Consider the following 25231-nt stretch of genomic DNA (forward strand, 5'->3'; position numbering starts at 1 on the left):
GGCGTGTTTGGACCTTTGGAGACTCATAACTTACTTTGTTTTGCACCATTTTTAATAAAGAATTAAGCCAATGTTTTTCAATGTCTTCCACACACTGATTGGTCTCAGAGTAACCAGAACTAACTGGAGGTCTTATGTTGAGAACAGACTGTCCTACAGCCACCATGCATCAGTGTGACACAGAAGATTGATATTGAATTTAATGTTTCACTTTCTGATACAAATACCAGTCAAAATCCCATCACGAAAACACTCTGGTGGTCCCTGTCTCCCACACCAACAATCAACAATCAACAATTCTTTCCTCCCCACAAAACTTTGACAGCATTCTGTCTACTAAGGCAGTCCTGCTGCTAATGCTGAGTGAGAGCTGACATAGATAAAAAAAATGATGCAATGTTTTGCTTGTTTGTCATCATCAGGGCGAGAAGTGCGTTGAGGGAGAGAAGTTCCAATTCGAGCGTAAGAACAACACGTACACCCTGATCGTGAACGACGGTCGCATCGAGGACTCCGGGAAAGTCGGGGTCGTCGCCGGACCGTACAAGGGCTCAGCCTTCCTCACTGTGGACCGTGAGTAGCCATTTTTATTCTTGCACAATATCTGTGTACTCTACATTTAGGACTGCATTTGTAACACTGCAGCAGTGACACTTAGCTGCAATGTGAAATACTGCAGCAGTGACACCTTCACTGCTGCAGTGCAAAGTAGAACCAGCCAGTATTTCCCTTAGGAAAGTGACAGACAATCAGAAAAACTTTGGCTTGTATATAGTTGTGAATAAAGAATTTTGTTACACAGTGAGTAGTCAGTAGTTTGATAAGCATCAGAGTTCATTTGTGTTGATACAGAACACACCAAAGAGGAATACAGAGAAAATTAGTTCTAGCCCTATTACAAGATTTCTCCCCAATGTTGGAGAAATGCTGAAGGCCCTAGTTGAATTGTAAGGAATACCACAGACTGCACACATCTTGGCAGACGTCTTACGACATTTCTTCTTATTCCCTTTAGCCATGCTGAAGGCAGGTTTCCTGTCCGGCATTGGGGACATCGAGGTTCCGCAGGGCGAGCCTGGAACGTTCTGCTGCGAGGTTACCCCTGACGACGCTGACGTCACCTGGTACAAGGAGGGCGTGCAGCTCGAGCAGGTAGGTCGACTGTGTGTTTGTTTGTTTGTTATTTGCCTGGAACGTTCCTCTGCGAAGTTACCCTTGACGATGCTGACGTCACCTGGTACAAGGAGGGCGTGCAGCTGGAGCAGGTGGGTCATATAAAGTCACAAATAGGCGTGGTGTCCCTGTCTTTGGTACTGAAAGTCAAGTTGTCTTGTTCAGGCCAATCATGACTTGCTATGCTCTATACTTTTGATAGAGTGTTGTCAAAAGGTTTCCCTCGACAGACTGAGGGAGCCCAGGTGCTTCTCAGGTTGTGTGTTTCGATGAATCTTGAAAAACTTTTAGCTACAGAGAAGTAGGATTTAACCTAGATGCTTATAGGATTTAATGGAAAGCTGCTAAAGCAAAACTTGAAATGCAAATCTACATTTTTAAGTGTCATGTATAAGATGAAATCATGGGTTTTATATTTGATTGACTAAAAAAGTTCTCCCTCCACCCCCCACAGGATGAGAAGTTCCAGTTCGTGAAGCACGGAAACAAGCGCATGTTGGTTGTGCGTGACTGCCAGCCTTCAGACGAGGCCATCTACGCTGTCACCTGCGGGGATGAGAAGTCTGAGGGAGGCCTCACCGTGGAAGGTAATACTTCTTAAGAAGTCTTAGCTCAACATCTTACACTCCCATGGAATCTTATCCCAGCATGTTACACTACAAAGGAGTCTTTTCTCAAATCTTACACTCCCAATGAGTCTTTTCTCAAATCTTACACTCCCAATGAGTCTTTTCTCAAATCTTACACTCCCAATGAGTCTTTTCTCAAATCTTACACTCCCAATGAGTCTTTTCTCAAATCTTACACTCCCAATGAGTCTTTTCTCAAATCTTACACTCCCAAGGAGTCTAATCTCAATATCTTTCTCCTCAAGATTCTTACTATTTTCAGATAACCGTAGAAGTTTGGAAGTAAAATTTGACTGGAAGTTAGACAAGTAAACAACTATTGTTTTCCCCATATGTATAGTTGCCATCAAGTTAGTGATAGCACTGTCATGAAAGTAGTGTGTGCAGTATTTGTTGTTGCAAAGATTTTTTATGTGTTTTTATTCTTTGTTTTTCTTCTCACCAAGTTTATGTTCTTTAGAGGTAAATTCAGTTTAACATGTTTAGAAGAAGGGTGTATAGGTCCATAGACTAACCACAAGAACTTGAGATTAAGTCCAAACTGACTTGAAACTAACACTGACATACATGTTTTTGTCTTCTCATCAAGATGTTTTCCTCAAGTTTTTCCACCCAATTATTTTCCTACCCAGTCTGTTTGCTGTAAATTTGACCCCTTTTCATGCACCTCTTCCTTGTAGCACGAGAAGATCTTAGATCCTGTCAAGTCTTTTTTGTTACCTTCGACCTTCAGCGTTGCGTGCCCCTTTTTGTTGCAAACCCACCTTTCCCACCTACCAGTTTGTGTTTAGTTTGGTCTTTCTCGAATCTGTTACGTACCTATGTGCCAACCCAAATCCATGGAAGGAGTACACACAAGGTGTATATCTTTAAAAAAATGTACGTGGTCAGAGTCTAGTTCTATCTGGCCCACTTTCATGGAGGCTGGTTGCTGTCCTCCGTGAAAATTTGAGTCCACAGGTACATCTTATACTACTTATACTATCCCAGGGCCAGTAGAGTTTGTGGTGGAGCTGGAGGATGTCCACGTGATGGAGCATCAAACCGCCACATTCTGCTGCGAACTCACGCGGGATGACGTGGAGGTGCACTGGTACAAAAATGGTATGACGTCACCGTCATTCCGCCAGTTTGCCAAGCATGGCCGCTGCCACCGTTTAAATTACAGGTTTGCGGAAGCAAAACCTGTTTTGTATTATAGTAAAACTTCTGTTTATCTGCTGACGCTTTGCACGGCACTTAGGTCCGCATTAGATAAAGTAGATGCTTACAGCTACTAGAAAAGAACTCTCAGCTGAGCTAAATGATGGTAGACATAGTGTTAAGAGCTTTGTTTGATGATGCAGAAAAGTAGCAAAAAGATAGTCGAGTGCAAAAAGAAACTGTTACATTAAATATTCTATTAAACCAGTGACAAAAAATGAATGCATTCAATATATATCGCTGGAATGCCAGAAACAATCCAAGCCTGAAACAGTAGACAAAAGCGAATTTTCAATGCATGGCAAACTCTTTTTGGTGTATTTCTATATTCGAAAGTGAGGTTAACCTTTTGGAAATTTTCTTGCAAGCCTATTTCTGCATTAAGCGCGCTGCAATGCCACTAAAGCCACGTGTGGCAACATCTTAACAACTTCAGAATCTGGTGACGTCAACCACTTCTTTCCTTATTTGGTCTGCGAATCATGGGAATTAACCTCACTTTCGAGAGCACGTACAGTCGCCGACGACAATGTTGTGTCGATGTGAACACGTGGTTTGCTTCCCCCGCCGCGCGCGCGTACAGGCCAGCGCATCGAGGCCGGCCTTCGGTACCAGATTCGGCAGGAGCGTCGTGTGGCCTCCCTGGTTCTTGTGGACGTACAAACCGAAGAACAGGGCACGCAGTTCACTGCACAGGCCGGGCCTGATGGTCCTGTATCCACCGCAACGCTGTTCGTCGAAAGTAAGAAAAAAAGACCACTAGATTAGAATTGGAGAGGTGTCTCAAACAAGATTAATCAATAGACCTGTATACATCCTGAAAAAGTCAAAAAGTCCATCTTAAACTAGAATGGTTGAGGTGATACAAAAAAAAAATGAATCGACATGTCTCTGACAAGCTTCTTCAGCAACAGACTGGTAACTTGACTCTGTAACTCTCTATTTTTTTTGTCTTTCTCTTTCTTATTTTAGTTGCCTTTCTTACCTTGTTCTATCTCAAACGGTCTGCTGAGTAGTAAACACTTATCGCTAACCTGACATTTCCACACTAATGTCCTTTCACAAGTCAAACTACACTGGTCCAGTATATATATCTGGAAAGTAACTTGCTTCAGGGAAAACAGTTCTGAATCCCACACTTTTCCATCCCTCAGTGGAAGTGATGGAAATCACCAAGCATATCGAGAACATCGAAGTGATTGAGAGACACAACGCGACGTTCGAGTGCGAACTCAACACCGAGTACGCAGACGTCACCTGGTTCAGAGATGAGAAACAGTTAGAACCTGGTGAGAGGATTCTCCTGTTCTTATGTAGCATTCTTTCAAAGAGGGTGTGTTGATAGAAACTTGTATGTAGCCCCTGTCTTTTCACTGTTAGATTGAGCCATTGCAGATGGAACAAAAAAAAGGCTATAATAGTTAGCTTGCTCCTCACAGATCATTATAATTTATAGGTTTTTGTGATTGTTTTGGACATTTTTCTTACAATTTATGGCTGCAGTAACAATGATACTCAGAATTATTCTTGACAGAAGTAACTTTATCGCAGGCGTACGGTTACTAATTAGATTTTTGTTTGCAACAATACAACAATATATGCAAGACAAGAACAAAATTGAACTGTCCCTGTCCTTGGTGCTGAAAGTCAAGTTTTATTAATCTTACTTCCAAAGAGAAGCTGGACATATTTATACATTACCCAATTCCTGTTAATGTCAATGCTTCAAATGTGCCTGCCTCAGAAAATCAATTTAAAGGTGACTATAATTCTATATAGTATGTATCACAATGGCTTCAAGAGACAGCTTAGTACTCCATTGTAAACAGATCACAATACAGTTCGAGATGGTGACACTTGTTGTTCTCGTTAGTCAGATAAGAAGGGTCGTTGTGTTTGATTATGAAATAAAGACTAAGCTTTAACTTCCAACACTTAGATTACAGAATTTGGACTTTTTGGTTTAAGTCCCAATTCTGTAATCTAAGTGTTGGAAGTTAAAGCTTAGTCTTTAATTCATAATGACTTGTACCAACAACACAGATGAACTTTCATGGCGTTGTGTTTGTTTGACATTTTTTCCAAACTTTTCAGGTGAGAAATACTCGACCAGTCAGAAGGGCTGCAGCTACTACCTGACTATCTATGACGTGACAGCAGATGACGAGGGAGAGTACACGGCAGTGGTGGCCGACAAGAGCTGCCGGGCCGAACTCTTCGTCATTCTGGAAGGTAAGCCTACACCCTTGAATTGTCCTGTCATTTGTTGAGCTTTAAAAAGTATAAAGAACTTCCCCTTACAGACCCATCCAATATGGTGGCCAGAAAGGTGACAATTGCAAAGCAATTGCCTAATGTTTACCTTCATATGTTCTAGTACTAGTAGTGGACACTACTAGAAATGTCTGACAGTAGCAATTTCCTTGTTACTTCGGCAACTGGATTGAGTATGTCTTACCATAGGAACTACCCTATCCTCATTTACATAACTGTGACACTTACGAGTCTTTGTCATGTTCAACTGGTTTCTCCAGTTCCTTCACATGTGATTAGTATCAACTTGTGCTCTCAGTTCATTTATGAGTTATCTCTGTTATTTATCCAGTAATAGATAATAGAGTTTAAATTGTCTTTGAATACTCTGAAGTAAGGACTCTTAGGACTCTGTGGTCTTTACTTTAGTGCCCATGTGAGGCTTTTAGTAATGATTTTGTTCGTGTGTTTGTATGAATAACCATAACCGTAACCATAGCCATAACCAGTTAAATAACCGTAAAAAATCTGTGTTATTCAGCATGTTTTTGTACAGGCTGCGAGGCTGTTTTTTATGAATAAACTGTTAATATTATTATAATACAATTTCCTTGTGTATTGACTTGTCTGTTATCCATTCCCAGGTGCCCTGCAGCTTGTGCGTCCCCTTGAGGATGTGCACTGCCTGGAGTGGCAGCCCAACGTGTACTTCGAGTGCGAGATCTCCGCCGCTGGGCAGCAGCCGCGATGGTTCCGTCTGGAGGAGGAGATCTTCGAAGGAGACAAGTACCGGTTTGAAGTGGACGGGAAAGTGAGTGGGCAGTTTGATACATGTCTTTTACTCTTAATCTACACATTGCAACAATGGTTGATTCGTATGTATATTTTATTTATTTATTTTATTTATTCAAGATTGCAACATGACAATACAAAGTGTGCACTAGGCAGCAAATATGCTGATAGCGTGCACACCCAACACATCGGCATTGGTGAGTTCTACTTTTTATGCACTGTTATTGATTGAGTACTTTTACCATCTTTTCCAGGTCCAACGTCTGCACTTCCACGACGTGGTTTGTGCGGATCAGGACGAGTACAGCTTCAAGATCGAGAGAATCAGCACCACAGCCAAGCTCTACGTCGAAGGTAGGACTTTGCCTCAGTCACATTTTGTAAACAATTGGTTACTAAAATGTACCTTAGTCTGTGATACAGATTTACAAATCTAGTTGTTTCAATTTGACATAATTAGTCTGTTTCTTGCCACAGTTTCAATTCAATTTCAATTCTTTATTAAGATATCAAACATAGCAGACAAACATGACATACAATGTTGCCTGAATGGTGTTGATATTTACAAGATAGAATGTAAAAAAAATATTTACAACTATAAAAACCGTACAGTAGGTGTACAACCCAGATATCTAACAAGGTCCATTAACTTGTGCCAGACTCTATCTGTACAGTCCGGTTATAGAGTTTCATTAACTCTTTCACTTTGGCACCAATCCTTGACAGATTAGAAAGTTTGATTAGAAAAATTTTATAAGCCTAGTTGTTTATGACTGACACAATTCTACAGTAGCCCCAAAACTGATAAATGTTGTTTTTTTTCTAAGCATAGTTTAATACAATTCTCTCCACAGTAAACCATGCTCAGACTTTTATATTTACCGTATGTTGTCTTACTGCATGTAACAATGTCTTGTGTAATTTTGCTGGGCCCCCTTGGAAAACAGCTAATGTAAGCTAAATGGGGTTACCCAGCTGTCTTAAGATGAAATAAATAAATAATGCTACAGGAACATCACACTTTGCCACCTCTGTAATTTCACTAACTCTATCCCCTCCCTTCACAGCCCGAGAGATCCACTTCGACAGCCCGATCTCTGACCTTGAGCGTCTGGCGGGCGAGCCAGCTCACTTCGAGTTTGAGCTGGACCAGACAGACGTGGAGACGCGCTGGTTCAAGGAGGAAACTCAGATCACCATGAGCCCCAAGTACAAGATGATCGACGAACAGGTGAAGAAAACTTTATTATGGATGAATTGTCCAAGCATAACATGTCATCTACAAACTACTGTAACTGAAAAACTCTGTAAATTTGTCCACACGTTTTAAGATTACCATGAGCCCCAAATACAAGATGATTGACGAACAGGTGAGGACGGCTTTACATAGTTCATGTCTTTATTTTCATACTTATACTTGGACTTGGGGGCTATAGTGTCTTCCCACACATGTACATGAGGCAGTCAGAGTGTTGCAGCAAGTTTGGTCAACATCCGGTCTCTCTACATCCTTCCAGTTCTGGTTTATTGTTTTCAGGTCCTTCTAGAATGTTTGTTTTTATTTGCATATCTGTTTTTATTTGCATATCTGAAAGACAATTGTAAGGGTACAGACAAATACTGTAATGGTAAAATGTAAACAACTGTCTGATCTACAGAGCTATCTGATGTCTCTGAATGAGATAGTATGTACATGGCAGAAACACAGTCAAGAGAAACCAAATCAAATTGACTTTTAACAGAGTATACTAAATACAGGATAACTTTTCAAACTGCTGACTTTCTATTATGAGTACTACTTAATCTACTTTGTCTTCTCCCTCCTTTGCCATCGTCAGACCAAGCACAAGCTTGAGATTCTGGACTGCCAGCCCGATGATGCAGCCCTGTACAAGGTAAAGGCAGGACCGCACACCTCCGAGGCACATCTCTGGGTCAAAAGTAAGTACACACAGGCATCTCTTCTGCATGTGATACCGGTGTCAATTTTTCTCTTTACAGGATCATTACACACTCTTGTTTCGCAATTGCAAGTGAGTTCTCTGTGTCGTACACTGATAAATATACCGCTTTGACTATGTGTACACAAGTATTACTTGTGGTTGGAAGTTAGGTTAAACATTGCTGTGTGCATGTCGTTGGACAGTCTTCGACATGGTAAACCGCTGGAAGTACATATTTGTATACTATGCATGGGACGCAGGTACCCCAGAGCATGTGTTATCCTAAACCCTGTGTGAGGCTGTGACCTTCTGAGAGAATTCTATGCTTTTATGCATGGGAAATGTCTCGCCCAAACATGTGCGAAATTCTGCACGTCACAGGTACAGTGGCCCATAAACACATTAAGTAAATCTGCAGCCTTCTGAGAGATGGTACGAGGGCATATAAGCAATAATGGTGTCTTCATGGGGAATTCTGTGAATGGAAAAATGTCTTCACGAATACCTCTCTGCATGGGTCAATGGTAAAGGCAGGTACAGTGGCCCATAACCACATTGTGACTCTGCAGCCTTCTAAGAGAAAGGCTAAATTTACAGCTTTACAAGGAAAGCAATAATGTTGGTTTCCTTGGGGACTTGTATGCATGGTAAAGCTGTGCATGGGACAAAGGTACATCATAAGTACTGTGGCCCACAACTACATTTGTGACTCTGTAGCCTTGCAAGAGAAGTTCGCCATGAAATGATTCTCTGAGTCTTCTATGCAGCAGCATGGGAAAATACTTTGCCTACAGATGTATGATATTCTGCATGAATGGATCGAGGCTAAAAGCACATCGAAAGTACGGTGGCCCATAACTACATTTGTGACTTCGCAGCCTTCCAAGAGAAGGTCGCCATGAAGAGATTGTCAATGAGTCTTCTATGCAACAGCATGGGAAAATGCCTATAGATGTATGATATTCTGCATGAATGGATCAAGGGTAAAAGCACATCACAGGTACGGTGGCCCATAACCACATTTGTGACTCCGCAGCCTTCCAAGAGAAGGTCGCCATGAAGGGCGGGGACGCGACGTTGGACGTGCTGTTCCCGCACGAGGCTGACGACGACGTTCGCTGGTTCATGCTCCACCCCGTCGACGAGGAGACCATTTCCGCCATCGACGAGATCGGCGTGGAGGCCATTCCCGGCGCCACGCTCGCCAAGGAGATGCCACGCGACGTCGAGAGCCCCGTGGACGTAGCGGCCGCTCCGCCTCTCCCCGACGACGCGATTCTAACCCCCGAGGGCGCCATCATCATCCCCGACAAGGGGCTGCGGATGTCGCCGATCGCCGAGAGCGACAAGTACACCTTCCTGAAGGAGGGACGTCGCCAGTCGTTGATTATTCATGACGCAGACGATGATGACAAGCAGGCCTACACGGCTAAGTCCCAGGGAGTGGAGGTTGTGACAGATCTGAAGCTCACAGGTTAGTGCGGGATTGGGAGGGTCTCCTACGCGGAGGCTCTCTTACAACCCCCCCACCTGGTAGTAGGACAAGGTTTGGCTCAGGTTCTGCCTTCGTGGCAAGTCCTGAGACCTTTTTTTGCACAGGGGGATGTCCCTGTACAGTACCCCACACCGTGATGTCTTCTGATCCTCTCTCCTACGTTCTTCATGATTCCTTTGCCCTGGAAGACAAGGAAACCGTCTGTCGGTAGATCTTCTGTTACGGAAATCCAGCCTTGACAGACGGTATTCCCTACAAGTCTTACTGCAAAGACGTGCGATCTTTACACGCTTTTTCTATTCAGCAGCTTCTTTCCTCTTCCTTTCCTTCATCTCTTTTTCTCTCCATCAGTGCCAACCCGAGAGGTTGCTCCTATCCTATCCTCTACACTACACAGCTTCTTCCTTTCCCGATCCCCCACCTTGTTTTTTCCTATGGCGTCTGCTGCGACGCTCCTCTTTTCCTCTACTGTCCTTTTCTCTCCATCCTTATGATCTCCCTAGCTTCTTCCTTCTTTCCTCTTTCCTCCTTCATGGCATCTATGGCACTTAGCTCAGAGATGCTCTTTCTTTTCTCTTCTCTCCTCTATATCCTTATCCATTGCTGAAAACCCACAGTGCTTATTACCTTTCCCGATACCCTTTCATTCTTCCAACTGCGTCTAAATGAGACGCTCTTGTCCTCTCCTCGTCATTCCTATCATCCATTGCTTGGAACCCACAGTTGCTTTTGGGTGAATGCTGGTCCTTTGCACCTTGCCACCCAACCATGCACCTTCCCATCCATATGCATGGGATTGAGATACCCTCTGCTATCCCAAGTCCACCCTACACCATCTTTTGCACAAAGGACTGGCTTTTCTGTGATCCAGTTCTTCTACATTTCCATGCCAATCCCTCTGCTTCCCCACGTGATTCCATAAGACCAGTGCATCTGCAAAACATCTCCAGTGTATGGAGACGGTGCATGATGCACTGGCACTTTGTCCGTTGTGTCATTGCCATCCCTTCTGCCATTAGAACCATCATACAGCATCTTTCCATCCGATTGCTACTGTGTTCCCTACCACAGTCACATTATCATCATCCATCCACCCTTTATTGTTGCAAAGCTACACAGTGCTTTGCCTCCAGCTTGTTGTTACTGCCTTCCATACCACAGTTACGTTATCATTCATCCATCATTTCTTGTTGCAAAGTTACACATAGCTTTGCTGACGACAAACAGTTCGCCACATCTTGACATCAACGATCGCTACATTGTATCTGTCAACCTCTTGTGTCATCATCCTTCCTTCCAACGGATACAAACGACCACCTGTTAACTTGTGTTACACAATGCCATACATGTTTAAGTCTACCACTTTTCATTAGCATGATATGTGTTTAATAGTTAATGTAAAACTAGAAGTGTTCTCGTTATATAGAGTAGCTGGCCATTTAACAATTATCATATATAATAGTTTATCATTTCAGAAAGCATATTTAAGAATGAAATTCATAACTTTCTATCTCCTAGGAGTCATAGTCATCAGCAAACTAGACTTTTTTCATATATCGCATTTAATGTAATGGCGTCCTTGCTGCCACCATATTCATTTCAATGCCTGACAACATTGAACTTATTCGGTATCAATAACCACTAAAAGTCCTACAGAAATAGTTCTATAGCTGCACGATTACTGATGAAGGTTCTGACACGTCTCCGGTTGGTGTTTCCCTGTGATGACGTACAGAGAGAACCCAGCTTCTGGTCGGTCCAGAGAACCAGGAGGTTCCCTTCCACACAAAGTGCGTCTTCGAGTGCGAGATCAACAACGAGACCGAGGACGTGCTCTGGCTGAAGTACGAACAGGAGCTGCCGAAAATACCCAAATATTCCTATGAAAAGGACGGGTTTAAGCGGAGGCTCATCATTAAAGACTGTGTAGAAGATGATGAGGACGATTACCAAGTCGTAGCCGGGGAGGACAAGGCTGAAGCCTGGCTCCTTGTCATCGGTATGATGCAAAGCTAGTGTAGCAGGAAAAAACGCTTTGCCAGCAGACCAAAAGCAAACCTGCTGCTTAGAAATCGTGGCTAGTTGATGAGAGAAGCTTTGGCTTACTGCTTTCAGGCCTTCTTGGAAGTTACATGTAGGACAAACACCTCGGGAATGACAAAACAAGGTTTGGCAGGAACAAAAAACAAAATGCTTCGCCAGCATACCAAAGCAAATCTGCTAAATGTGGAATTAGAAACGCGAATGAGAGAAGCTTTGGCTGGTTGCTTTCTGGCTACCTTAGGTGGAAGTTAGTTCTACACCAAGAACGAGTTATGCAGGAAAATGCTTTGCCAGCATATCAAAGCAAGCCTGAACGTGAGCTTAACAACGCGAATAGCCAGTGAGAGATAGACGCTTTGGCTTGTTGCTTTCAGATATCTTTTGTGAAAGTTCCACGACGAGGATGAGAAAGGACTTCGGTTCGGCTTTTTTGGCTGCTGAAGACTCGATTAGTCTCTCGATTAGTCTCTGCAACAAGATGAAAGAGAGAATAGTGTGCTGTTAGTAGATAGACCTGCACATCTCTTGAACAGGAGAGAAATCTTTTTCTAAACCAGTTGCTTTCTTGCTGACACCAGAAGTAGACCTGTGACACCATCGCTTTGCTTCTGTGCTACAAGCAAACACCAATGCCAGCTTCATAGTGCTTCACAAGGCACAGTAAAAAGGAAGCTTTCATTACTATGCAAAAGTACTGGTAGATAATATAAAGGCATATCTTGCATATATGGTAAACTGACTGGACTTGTTTGACGTTCCCAGGGTCTCCGGAAGTCTTCCTGCGGCCGCTACAGGACCAGGAGATTCTGGAGTCTGAAGAAGCCGTGTTTGAGTGTGAGATCTCTCTGGCTAAGCGTGAGGTAAGCTTCATGGCAGAATTTACGTGTAAGATGTTACTGCAACTTGAGGAATTCTTTTAAATTGGTATTACATGATTGTGCAGTGGTGTACATGTGTGCTCTTTGTAAGGACCAGGTGCATACTCTGCATGCATTGATGGTTCACTGAATTCAACAAAGCGCTTTGTTTTCTCATTATCATGACTTGCTTTTTTTTTGTTTTTTCTGTTCTTTTCCTGTTTTTTTCATACATTGAAGCAATTATCAAGTTGTGTCCACTAGTTATCACTTGAAAGAAAACAGATACAGAACGTAATAACAGAAAGGCAATTTGATGTCTTAAAAAACACATCAGACTCTGTTTCAGCTCAGGAAATGACGCCATGCCAATCCCCATTTAAGCAGATTTAAAGACGTAACAGAGGAAAGACAACTCAATGTCTTGAAAGAAAAAAAACATGTCAGACCTCCTTGTTTCAGGAAATGACGCCATGCCCTTTTGGTTTTCAACTTTTATTGAGAAAGGGACTCCCGGGCCAGGTTAGCCCAAATTGCACCCTACATACATTTGTACAATATGCATTTAATTTATAAAAATTACAGAGACACTATAAAACCTAGTACATCATCCGGTACACATTAAAAGTCAAGATCGTATTAAATTTTGTTTCCCCAGGTCACATGGTACCGGGAAGACCAACAGATCTTCCCTGGAGACAAGTACGAGATGATCACCGAGCACAAGGTCAGGCGTCTCAAGGTCAAGGACGGCAGACTCGCCGACGAGGGAGAGTACTCCTGCATCTTCGGCGACCAGAAGACAACCGCAAACCTCTACGTCAAAGGTAGGTGTCTTAAGGGCTAAGACCTACCGCTAAGTCACTATAACAACCATTTGACTGAATGTATGTTCTTAACTCTAAATGATCTTGTCTTACAACTTGTTTATTCCTATGTATTCCTAACTTCAATCTGAACTCACGAATCTATATTCTTATGTATTCTAAACTACATTTACAAACTCACTTTGAACTAGACTTATGTTTTTTTATTATTACGTATTCTTGAAGTTCTTAACTTGAATCTTTACTTACGCTAATTTGTCTCAATAAAAAAAATTACTATTCACTGTTCTCACTGTTCTCAATACTGTAATGTGCAGTAGTTAACACAGAATGACGACAAATTTTGCTTAAACCTTCACTATACTTAAATGTCCGGATTATGATTTTAAATGTGCAAGTACGAAGATGTCTGGCCCATCATCATTCTGTAGAACTATCTGCACTTTTCTCTTTGTTCTAACGCTGTCTCTAACTCACGCTGTTTTAACCTTACTTCCGCCTAGTGCCAGGAGCCGTGCGTCCAGGTAAATCTCTCTACTAAAAACTGCATCTTACAGATCAATAATATCTATTTGACAACAACTATACCAAACAACGTATTGCATCTACTGCTACATAACAACAAACATACTTACTAAACTAATGTACCTTACAAAAGACTATTATGTAGTAATACTGTAACAGTTACACTCTTCAGAAGAAATTAACGTATATGGATTTCCAACATTTTGCAACATATCTAGTAAGTCTCATACTTGCTCTCTTCTTAATGTTAATACAACAGAGGGAAAACTAGCAGTCCTAGAAAGTACTAACACTTAAGGTTGATTCTTAACACTTCACTTTCTTGTGTGATACTTTGGATGCCATCTGATAATTTGTAGACTTGTTATCATTTTGTGTCTTCTTCTGCACCACTTTCTGTATATCTTTCTCTTTCCAACCATCTCTTTGTCTAACAAATCATGTTTATGAGATGTGGCAAGCGCAGCGCAAGAGGAGGGATATGCAGCGCGTATCTATACACAGATAGCGCGAAAATACAAAAGTACTGCGAATTCCCTCTCATCTTTCTCTCATTGCCCTGATCTAACCCCGTCCCTTCTTGTAACAGCTGTGGTTCTAGAGCCAGAAGCAGCTGAAGAAATACTTGAAGGTATCACTCACACAATCTTACCTGTTTCCTTGTACCCCTTCCTCCATTTCCTACATATGTAGTGATGCAACATTTTGAGATGTAACATCAACAGTTTACTGTAATAGCTGAGAAGTAACACTGATAGTAAAGATCTTGATGACTAGAACGTACATCTTAAGGTTTGCATTTCTTGGAGATCAATGATGTCCATTTGTCACCACCAAGCCCCCTCCTCAAATATGTCCAAAAAATCCCCCATTATCTCCTCAAAGAGGTCACTCCCCTTCTCATCTTCATCCAATCATCTTGTACACTGAGCGCCATGCCTACATAGACCCATTTTAAGCACATGCAGGGAGTGCAGCTTTTAGGTAGGACAGAACGCATTGGAGTCACATATATACTGTGATAGCCTAGCAACAATGCTTCTAGGAACAAGCTTAGACTGGAGTCCAAAATTCTACATCTGACGGGCACTCTTCAGTCGTGGCTCATTGCTGCTGCATGCTGGATCCGACAGACCCTTCCGGGAAGGTGGTAGATGGTTCCAGGAAGATGGCAACGTAGTAGGATGCAGTCACTGGCTTAGCATTAACAAAGGCAACGCATACATATAGGGCGGCGGTAGCAACAATCTCAGTCTTCAGAAAGCTGTGAATAGAAACTGCTGTTACAGCCAAGCACCTAAGCCAACCGCTTTAAGCTTGCACTAACGCTCTGCTTTGCTATGCTGTGCTTCCTGTAGACACAGTGCAGGATGCTGCCAGGAAAAGGCGCATGCACGCCTACAGTGGCGACGAAGACCCTTTCCTTACAAGCATAGATGGTTCGAAGAAGAAGAGACTCGAAGCTTGGCTAGGGGAAGACGAACCCTTCCTGTTAGGCTTAGAAGATCCCGCAGAAAAACATCGGCAGTTTGGGAGAATGGGAGGCGTTGAAGAGGAAGAAGGTAATTTCTGCCCCGCCATCCCTCAGTACCTGAACCAATTTGGCCCTCCCCAATCTGATTGGCCCTTCCCAGTTCCAACTGGCCCACCCTGAGTTCTGGCCCACCTTGTTCTATCTAGCCCACCCTGATGTGATCCACCCCAATGCATTTGGCCCACCCCAATGTATCTGGCCTACCCCAATGTATCTGGCCTACCCCAATCCATTTTGCCCACTCCAATGTATTTGGCCCACCCTAATGTATTTGGCCCACCCCAATGTATTTGGCCTACCCCAATCCATTTTGCCTACTCCAATGTATATGTCAAACCTAGCTCGATCTATTTGGCCCACCCCAATTCATCCAACTATCTCTCTTTCGTACCCAGACATCTCCAAGAGCCCCTGTAACTTGTACTAATGTTGGTTTTATTTCTCTCCTTTCCTGCGATCTCTCTCCACACCTTTTAACCCAGTGGAAGAGGCGCCTCCAGTAAAAGGTATTCTACTCTGTGCTGACTATACGTCTCTGTCCGGCTTAACTAATGCCAGCTTCTGCCCCTGTCTTCCTTATTTGTTGAAGCCCACTCAATCCAAAGTACTTAAAATCCGTCCCAACCACCCTTTTTCCTCCAACTTATTTTCCGGACCCAATTCTTGATCTTTCTCTATCCCTTTCTTTGACCGACAGTAGCAACCAATACAACTAGACCCTCCATAGGACCCCTATGTAACCCCCTTATGTTTTCTTATAGGTATTTTTAAGAGAATCGACCACAAAGACCGACAGACTGCTGCAACTCACAGTGTGCACTTGACCAAAGACGACCTTACAGTAGATTCACGAAAGGGCTGCACTCCTCTCTAGCTAAAGAAAAGTGCTGAAGACAAACTTGTCTCTTACGACAATCTGTACATCAAAAAATCATCTAATAATATATAATATAATTATGATAATAAGTGATTTATCAGCACAAGGTCTTGAGAGTGGAGTACTGCCTTGTCATGTAACATTAAGAAGAAAACCTTTCACGTGTTTTTCTGACGCTGTCAGAATAAGCCTAACTTGTAATCCGCGCGGCGCAAAACGACATAACTCCTCACAAGCGCAGCGTAACCTTGTGTTATACTGTCTCACCTACAGGATTTTCCGACGACGAACTTGCTCGACTGAGAGCCTTAGGTACCTAGTCTTAATCACTGATACAACCTTACTGTCCCACTGCTTAGACTATAGTTATTAAGCGACTGTTGGCATGGCTTTTCCTGACGCTTGGCTTTCCCTTTTGCTCTAGTCTTTGGAACCTGATGCTATAAGCTATAATTATGAAGTATATACCAAGCATCCCTTTCCAATTTGTTGATTTTTGCAACGGTAGCACTAAGACTAGTACAACGTCAACGTTTTTTTACTAAAGGATGGCTTGCCTACGTGTTCCCGCTTATATAGGACAGCATGATGCTATCCCTTCCAAATCAAGCTTCTATCCTCGCTATTTTGTCCAAGCTCTGTAGACACGTTTGTGATAGGGCCCCCCTGGCGATCTCTCTCGGTATTGCGTGCTTCATTCCCTGTGGTTGAAGACACGTCCCCTGCTTTCTTCAGCGAATGGCAGACTGTCCCCAGTACCAACCCCCTTCCCCCTGGCAATCTCTCGTCACTGGTATTTTGTTCATCACTCCCTTTCCTTCCCTGTCACTGTGGTTGGAAACACCTCCCCCTGGTTTAGTACATGCAGCCAATGGCAGAATGGCAGACAGTTCTGCAAATCACACACCTCCCACCCCACCCCGTGCATGTGACTGTGCTTTCTCACTCAGCATTTCAGACTCTTGACTGTGACTCTTGTTAACCCACACCATCTCCGTCGTTTTAACCACTTTAAGGCCTGACGGATGAGGAGATCGAGGCCCTTCGTCGGGCCGGACTCAGTCCTGACGACATTGCCGCCCTCGCGGCCAGAGGTGATTAACCGTAACAGTAATCATAACTGCACGCTGAAATAACTGTAAAACCAACCAACAAACAAACTGAATGTATTACCGGTACCAAAGTGACTAGTAGCAGATGTTCTCGTTGCAAACGAGAGAACTTAACAGTAATCAGAACTGCACTATGAAATAACTATAAAACAAACAAGCAAACAACCTGAATGTACATGTATCTCTAACTCCTACAACGTTGCTTGCTATACAACAGATACAACGTTAAATAGAAATTCTTATTAATAGATAGATTGCAAATACTTTGACAGCTTGCTAGACACAGCAATGTAGAATATATCATAGTTCAGCAACTTTCAACAAATGGTTTTCCAATAGAAGATTTCAACCTTACCATATACAGAAGATGCCTTTTGAGATTTGTTCGGTTGCTCGATCACAGCATGAAGATATCTGAGCATGAATACCCCCTCGAGCTCCCAAAAAGTTCCCTACTTGACGAATTGCTTTACCACCAACCCCCACATAGGTCTAACACCGGAGCAAATGGCAGCTCTCGCTGCTAGAGGTATTTGAGATTTTTACGCCGTTATTTTCTCTCCATTTTTTGTTAAGATTTGTAAATTTGTTCTCCATGACATCATCTGCTTTCATCATGCTTTAGACGTCACAGACGTGCTTATTATCATAAATTTGCAGCAGAATTGCCTCCATGATGTCACCACGCTGTCCCCTTGCCTCCAGCCATATTGCTACATCCATGCTGTCCGCCTTAAGTGACAATAAGCTTTGACGACATAGAACCTGCAAACGAACAACTAGTACTAGTCTGCTGTATAATGTTGCAATTCTGCTAAATCCTGCATGGCAATGCGCTTTTGCTTACCAACATCACATGCTTTCCATTTCATCCACGCAAAAACCATCAACAACACCAAAGGACATTTTTTTGATAATCATGATACATGAAGATGCATGAGATAACCACTAAGAAACCATAAAAACAATAATTTTACATTTTTCATATTTTTCTTCCTACAATTAATACCCTCTACCCTGATCCTTGTCACCTCTGGCTCATCTCAACAACAACAACAATAATAATAATATGTACTTCAACAGAATATCTTCTTTACTAGGTTCACTTCGTCTTTTCTTCTTCCACTTTTTCCTCTTCTCTTCTTTTCTCTACGTGCTTTGCTAAGTGTAGGAAAGCTTTCTCTCTCCTCGCGAGTAGAGACAGTTTTTCTGGGCTTGCTTTGTTGTCTTAACCATGTCTCACGCCTGGTCTCTACTCCTAACCGGTGACTAGGCCTCTCACCCGAGGAGCTAGCTGCTCTCCGACGTGGAGGTATACATACGACGCTTGTTTACGTACAAGAAAATAGTGCAGATTTACCAGAAAAAATGCAAAAATCAGTTACTTAATTTTCAATACAATATATTCCGGTCAAAAGGTAATATTATCCAAGAAAATCTGAACAGAAGAACATTCTTGTCATGATTTGAAAATATTCTGGTCTTTGAATCTGCAGTATTAATGTCATTCAATCCATAACACAAAAAGTAGCCATTCTGTTATATGCAAAAACTAACAACTGTCTTAATTGTAATGTCTATTTTAAGCTCATAATCTGTGTTGTCTCTCGCATTGCTTGCCATGTACGTTTTGTAACTAGTAGTATATTCATTTTGATTAGCCTAATGTTCTAGAATCATTGACATACTGTAACGTATAAATTTACTACTACTTTGACATTGAAATCGTGTAATGTGTTTCTCAATTTTGGTGTAGCCACCAAGTAATATGCATATTCATCAACAATGTAACCAAGTGATATATATCTCTTAGACTACTAAGCACAAACAAACAAAAATTAGCAGATAATACCACTTATATATAACAGACAGTTGACACAGCAACGAGAGGTGTCTTTTTCAGAAGAGCAGACTTCAATTCAATGTTGAGGGGAACATTAAACTATTACTAATGTTTACTAATACATGTACGTCCTCTCTCTCTTCCATGTTTACTTCTTGCAGAGCTGCCAGCGGATCTTGAAGCAGGTATGTACATGACATGTAACATAATTTGTTTATTATACTTTTTAATAAGCAATAGGTATTTGGAAGATGGTATTGATGGAAAGGTAATGTAGCGCTACAATACACTTACCGGGTTCGAAAGAGTAACCTCTGGACTTAACGTAAAGCCTCTAACTGTATGATTGGGTTTACAAGGAACTGACCAACAGCTCATCAACTCCTTCAACTTACAAAACTAGAAACTTTAGGACTTTGGTGTACTAGTGATGTGCCAAATGTTCCATCGTTATGATGATAACATAGGGTATAGTTTTAGTGGTTAATCCCAGATATCTTCTAATACTAAACAACTACGCTGTCTTAATACCAGTAGCAGCGCTGTTTTCCACTATCACTAGACGTACATGTACTTACAAAAAAGTGTAGTCTGTATGGTTGGTATTACAAAATGTACTCTAACCTATAACTCTACTGTAAAATGTTCCAACGTTATGATGATAACATAGGGATAGTTTTAGTCCTTAATACCTTCTAATTCCAAACAACTACATTGTATTTATACCAGTAACCGTGTTCCACTAGATATACTTACAACACCTACTGGGCTGTGTAGAGAGTTGTCCGGTAGGTTTGCTGTACTTAATCTGACTAATGTGTTCAAACAGCCCTCGCTCCTGCCGAGGCAGTCTCCGTTCCTGAGATGGGAGCTAAACCTGAAGGTACTGACAAACTCATTCCTACTTTAACAAAACAAACAAACAAACAAGCAAACAACAATGAAAGGGAGAAGGTATCAGTCAGAACATCTTCTATTGTATTCAGAACCATGCCTGAACAACTTCAACTCAACAAAGAATCCTTATGACTGCAACCTTCCCTCTTTCTTTTCCATATTGATATTTAACATTTCCAAGGTTGGTACAGAAGTGTGAAACTGAATGAGTGGTGAGAGTGATGATTGAAACTAACAATAACCCATCATGTAAATTAAATTAGGTCTATTCATTTATGTATCATTCCACCAGAATGACAGTGTAAGAATTTTGATACACAGCAAGCAACGATGAACAGACATGATGAACAGACACAAACTCAGCACATGGTTTCCAAGCATAGTTTAGTTTCTAGATAATGTATAGGTGGTCAATGAGGAGAACGTGTTGCCTACATTTCTTCACAACCAGCCTCCGCACAGTGGGTTCCCCAAGACTACTTGGAAAGTGAAAGTGAACCTCTCCCTGAGCATGACTTTCACTGGGCCATTCTGGAGACTTTCTCCGAAGAAACCCGCTTCGAAGGTACCGCGTATAGTCCTGCGTGCAACATCTGCCTTATTTCCCTTAAGTCCCTTTATTATCATTTTTGCTGGACCATCAGGACTTTGGTAACAGGTTCACCCCCCTCCCCATCTTACCATTATATAGAAATACACTTCGAGACAGTTCAAATGGCAGAAGCGTCCATACAAACATCCCCGCGCACTGTCGCCACGGACGGCTTCAGTCAGACCAGTCCCTCAGAGGATGGGACTCTTTTTCCTGAACCGCCCTCCCCTCTTACAGAAGGTACTAACAGCTCCTGAACACACTGATTTCTCTCATTTTCTTTCTGTCTTCATTGAACGTATCTTATAATGCCTTACTAACTTGCTACTGCACTTTTAACAGTTGAGACACAAACCAGTCCTATGGCAGGAACACCAGATGCTTTTCCGAGCCCACCAGGTACTAACAGTACTACACTCACACCAGCAATGTTTAATCTGTTGAACACACTGATTTTTCTCATTGCCGTTTTCTTTCTGTCTTAAACCTATTGCTTAGTTATTGCCTTACTAACTTGCTACTGCATTTTTAGTAGTTGATACACAAACCAGCCCTATGGCAGGAACACCAGATGTCCATCCAAGTCCACCAGGTACTAACAGAAGAATCCTATCATCACTAATACTGCTACTCATGCAGCTTTCCTGTCTTATTAACGCTCCTTTGCTTTCCACTTTGCTTTGCTTTAACATCTCTCTGTATAACTGCAGCACTCAGAGCGGCATTACCTGCAAAACCTGCAAAACGTCAAGGGCCGCTGCCCATCAAACATGAAATGGAAGGTAGTATTTGGTCCCACAGTACTGCACGCTCTCTTTACAATCTACTTTACAATTGCAAACAAAACTGCAAGGTTCTTTCTACTCAGGGATTGAATAGGATTGCATACTTTTCCTTGAATCTTTAGATGTTAGCAAGAAATCTACTTCAGTCATTGTTTTGACTTCAGTCAAGACTTCCTTGTAGGAAATTAATTAGAAGAAAAATGCTTTAACAGCATGTCTTCTTATTATAGCCATCATTCTAAAGCCCATCCCAAGGCCTGCCAAAAGCCCTGCAGCCTCTCCTGTACCACCTAAAGCACCAAAGGAGAAGCGCCAAGGAGCCTTGGATCCGTTTCTAACTTCTCTAGAAGAGCCACGACAAAGAAGGCTCAACAATCTTGGTAATTTTCCTGTAAATGTGTCCCAAATTCCTGGAAATCTATCCACATGATCCCAGTGTACAAGTCGTAGGCATACTTGATGTTCCTAGGCTCCTGACAGTTCACGTTTGTCTACTTGTTCAGTTTATATCCCGTGCATCGTCTACAGAACTCTTCCCCTCTTGACTTATGTAACCCACACGTTCTTTCGGCCTTTTTCTTGGAAACATTTCTTTCACCACCCTGACTTTCAAACGCTATCGCTGCTGCTTTCTTAACTAAACCTCCATTACCTGACGTTTCTCTCACCTGTGCACACCTGTCCACGTGACCAGACGCAGGTGGCATAGACTGGCCCAGGCTGAAACCTGTCCGGCGTAACCGTGACACCAAATCACCTGCACTCTCACCTGCGCGAGGAGGCATACCTCCCACTAAATCACCTGTTCCAGGTACTAACCGCACTGCACTAACCTCTTAGTCATAACACAATGATTTTAAAGATACTACACACCAGCTTCTGTATTAAGTAAGCCAACTGTCAACATTCACTATAGAGGCTTGCTGTCACTTAAGTGTATAAGTTTGTTACGAAACGTGCAGATTTGGGGTTCATCTCAAGCCATTGATGAATTAAAGCTTTTCTTTCAAACCCATAACGCTTTTGCTTAGTAAAAGAACTACCACTTGAAAATAAACGTTTTTTTTCTTTTCTTTGCTTTGCTTGTGGTTGTTTCTGTATCTGTAAAACTGTAAAACCCCTAGCAGTCCTCCTGAAGCCCGTCCCCAAACCCCCGAAGCCCTCCCCTGTGCCCAGCCCCAGACAGACCCCTGTCCTAGCGTCCTTAGATGACCCCCTCAGGAAGCGGAGGGTAGCCATGGAGGATAAACCGGACCCTTTTCTGTCCAGCCTGGAGGAACCAAGGAGGAGACGACAGGGCAGACTTGGTAACCATCGATGTTTTGAACAACCCAAGCCCTCCCCAGTCTACCTACGTTCCTATTGCCACTACCTAGGATGTCCCAAATACCCCATCTACATCCCTACCACCAGTTTCCTACGGTGTCCCAAATACCCCATGTACACCCCTGCTAGGCTGTCCCAAATGCTCCCATATGAATCCCAACCTGTCCAACACTTTCCTAGGATGTCCCTGATACTCCCTTGTAGACCCTTACCACAATTCTATTCTTAGGATGCCACCAAATACCCCAATGTACATCCTCACCACCACATTCCCAGCAGAGATTCGGTAGCCTTGTTTCCCCAACAGTCCAAAGTTTTCCTTCCTTTCCCACCTATACACCCTACCCTTCATACCCAGAAGCTGATTGCCTCCAGCTTTCTTTGCCATTTCTACCATTGCTGTATCTGTTTAAGTAATTGTGCTTCATCCCCATTTGCTGCGGTCAGCCTCAGGAGGCGAGGAGTGGCCCAAACTCAAGCCGATCCCACGTAGAAATAAAGGAGGCGACAAATCACCTGTGCAAAGAGACCTCTCACCTGTACAAAGGGAGCTCTCACCTGTACTGAGGAAACCCAAATCACCTGTACAGACTCCCCGTCGCTCTCCTGTGCAAGGAGGGCCGTTGTCTCATTTATCTCCACAAGGTACTCACAGTCCAGGGTCCACACTCTGCAACAGATTTTGTGTTGATTGCAATATGCTCCTCAATGATAGCTTTGGAGGAGTATACTAGCTGGAAGATGGTTTATTTTTCCTAAAAGTACACCCACCCACCTTGCAGCTTTCTACCCATCTTTGTTGGCCTACTTATTGTGTCATTCAGCTTCCTTATATTATTATGTTCAAGTTGAAGGATCATTCGTCAGATTTCAGTCTCGCGGGAATCTCAGATCTCATTGTTATACTTATTTGTCAAACTAATACAAGAACATGCTAACTGGATATTCCCTCTAACAGTGCCAGTGCAGAGGAAAATCTCCCCGTTTATCCAAGGTACAAGTTAACCCAGTTCTATCATCGCTTCCACACCTACACATCTCTTTTCATCCTTTTATTCATCATTTTTTCCTTCTACTCCTTCCATCTCTTCCTGTCCGCCATCCCTTTTCCCATTTTATACCTTCTTATCATTACTTTTGCTCACTAACTACCTCTCCATGCTCGCATAGTCCAAGAACCTGATTCAGAATCCGAGGACGAGCTTGACAGAGAAATCGCTGAGCTCACAGTATTTGCACAAACAGGTAATGCTTGAGCTCCATCATCTCTATTGCCTTCTCTATAATCTTCCTGCTATATTTTCTTCTTAACATCATCCATTTTCCTCACTTAACATGACTCCCTTCCACAGTCTTTAAGGAGGCAAAAGTGACGGTGTCCTTGTCAAGAAGTCCCAGCCCTCGCCCTGAAGGTTCATACATTTTTGCTTTCTTTCATCACACCAATCTTTCTTTCCCTCTATCCTCCATGCACTGTGTGGAATTCGATCTTTAGGCACACCTCAAAGCTTAAAGGTTCTATTTCTGAAAATAGAACCTTCATGCACTCTTTTTAGGTATGCTTAAAGATCATAGAATTTTTTGCTGTGATGCTTCTCAGATTTTTGCTTCCTTTCATTTTTCACTCCACAAAGCTGTCTTTTCATCCTTCTATCCTCCATGCTGATACTAACTTAACACCATGTTGATCTTCCCTCCGCTGGAGTAGAGCTGCGTCCCGCGCGGGTTGTCAGGGTAACGGAGGACGGACACGAGGTCCTGTCCCCCGCCCTATCCACCCCACCGTCCCGCTCTCTCTCTCCGTCACCTGCCGCATCGCGCTCCCTCACTCCGTCCCCGGACAGAATGAGAATCAGAGTCACGCCCAGCCTCGAAGGTAGACCGTCCCTCATCGGCTGTACCTAAAACACGTCCCCGTCCCTTCCTTCGTCTTTGTGTCATTGTGACCAGGTTCTAATGCTTTATAGCTTTCTGTAATTTTAACTTTTGACTTAGCGAAATCAGAGGAAACTTCAAAGTTTATACTGTAGACTGTGTCTCGATTGTCCCTAAAACTCGTCCCCGCCCCTTCCAGTCATCTTTTGTTTTTCTCACAGCTAATGAATAGACTTAGCAAATGATGTGAAACTTCACAAGATTAATGTAAACAGCGAGCAGATTATTATTGGAATGAGCAGAGCACTTTGGACTAATCTCTCTGGCTGTTCACAGCTTAGAGGTACATATCCAATATTTTGTCAAAAACATCTCTGTTACATAGCGGATCATAATGACCCCCAGCGGGGGTCTTCACACTTCGTTAAAAATGGAAAAATCTCAGGATTTATTTCAAAGATCTCAATATTTTAGACGAAATCTTGAGATCTTATGAGACAATCTTGAGATTTTTCATGACAATCTCAAGATCTTTAAAGAAAATCTTAAGATGAAAATGAAAGGTCTCAAGATCTTTCCAAGTTGTTTTCATAGCATCTCGAGATGCTTTAAAAATCTCAAGATTACTTTATAAATCATGAGATCTTTAA

General features: G+C 42.6%; 1 protein-coding gene across 1 annotated transcript in view; it reads left to right on the forward strand.

Annotated features, from left to right (window-relative positions):
• LOC109471809 (obscurin-like) overlaps positions 1–25231 on the forward strand; it is an 84455-nt gene that overhangs the window by 31192 nt on the left and 28032 nt on the right. Inside the window, exons 16-29 of the mRNA XM_019771163.1 lie at positions 423–573; positions 1016–1152; positions 1628–1760; positions 4160–4294; positions 5100–5237; positions 5903–6069; positions 6305–6404; positions 7118–7281; positions 7889–7991; positions 9030–9467; positions 11224–11487; positions 12294–12391; positions 13047–13215; positions 19268–19291. Coding sequence (XP_019626722.1) covers positions 423–573; positions 1016–1152; positions 1628–1760; positions 4160–4294; positions 5100–5237; positions 5903–6069; positions 6305–6404; positions 7118–7281; positions 7889–7991; positions 9030–9467; positions 11224–11487; positions 12294–12391; positions 13047–13215; positions 19268–19291 — 2221 coding nt within the window. The remainder of the gene's footprint in view (positions 1–422; positions 574–1015; positions 1153–1627; positions 1761–4159; positions 4295–5099; positions 5238–5902; positions 6070–6304; positions 6405–7117; positions 7282–7888; positions 7992–9029; positions 9468–11223; positions 11488–12293; positions 12392–13046; positions 13216–19267; positions 19292–25231) is intronic.

The sequence above is a fragment of the Branchiostoma belcheri genome, unplaced genomic scaffold, assembly GCF_001625305.1.
Source record: "Branchiostoma belcheri isolate BF01 breed outbred unplaced genomic scaffold, Haploidv18h27 scaffold26, whole genome shotgun sequence".
Taxonomy (NCBI): Eukaryota; Metazoa; Chordata; class Leptocardii; order Amphioxiformes; family Branchiostomatidae; genus Branchiostoma; species Branchiostoma belcheri.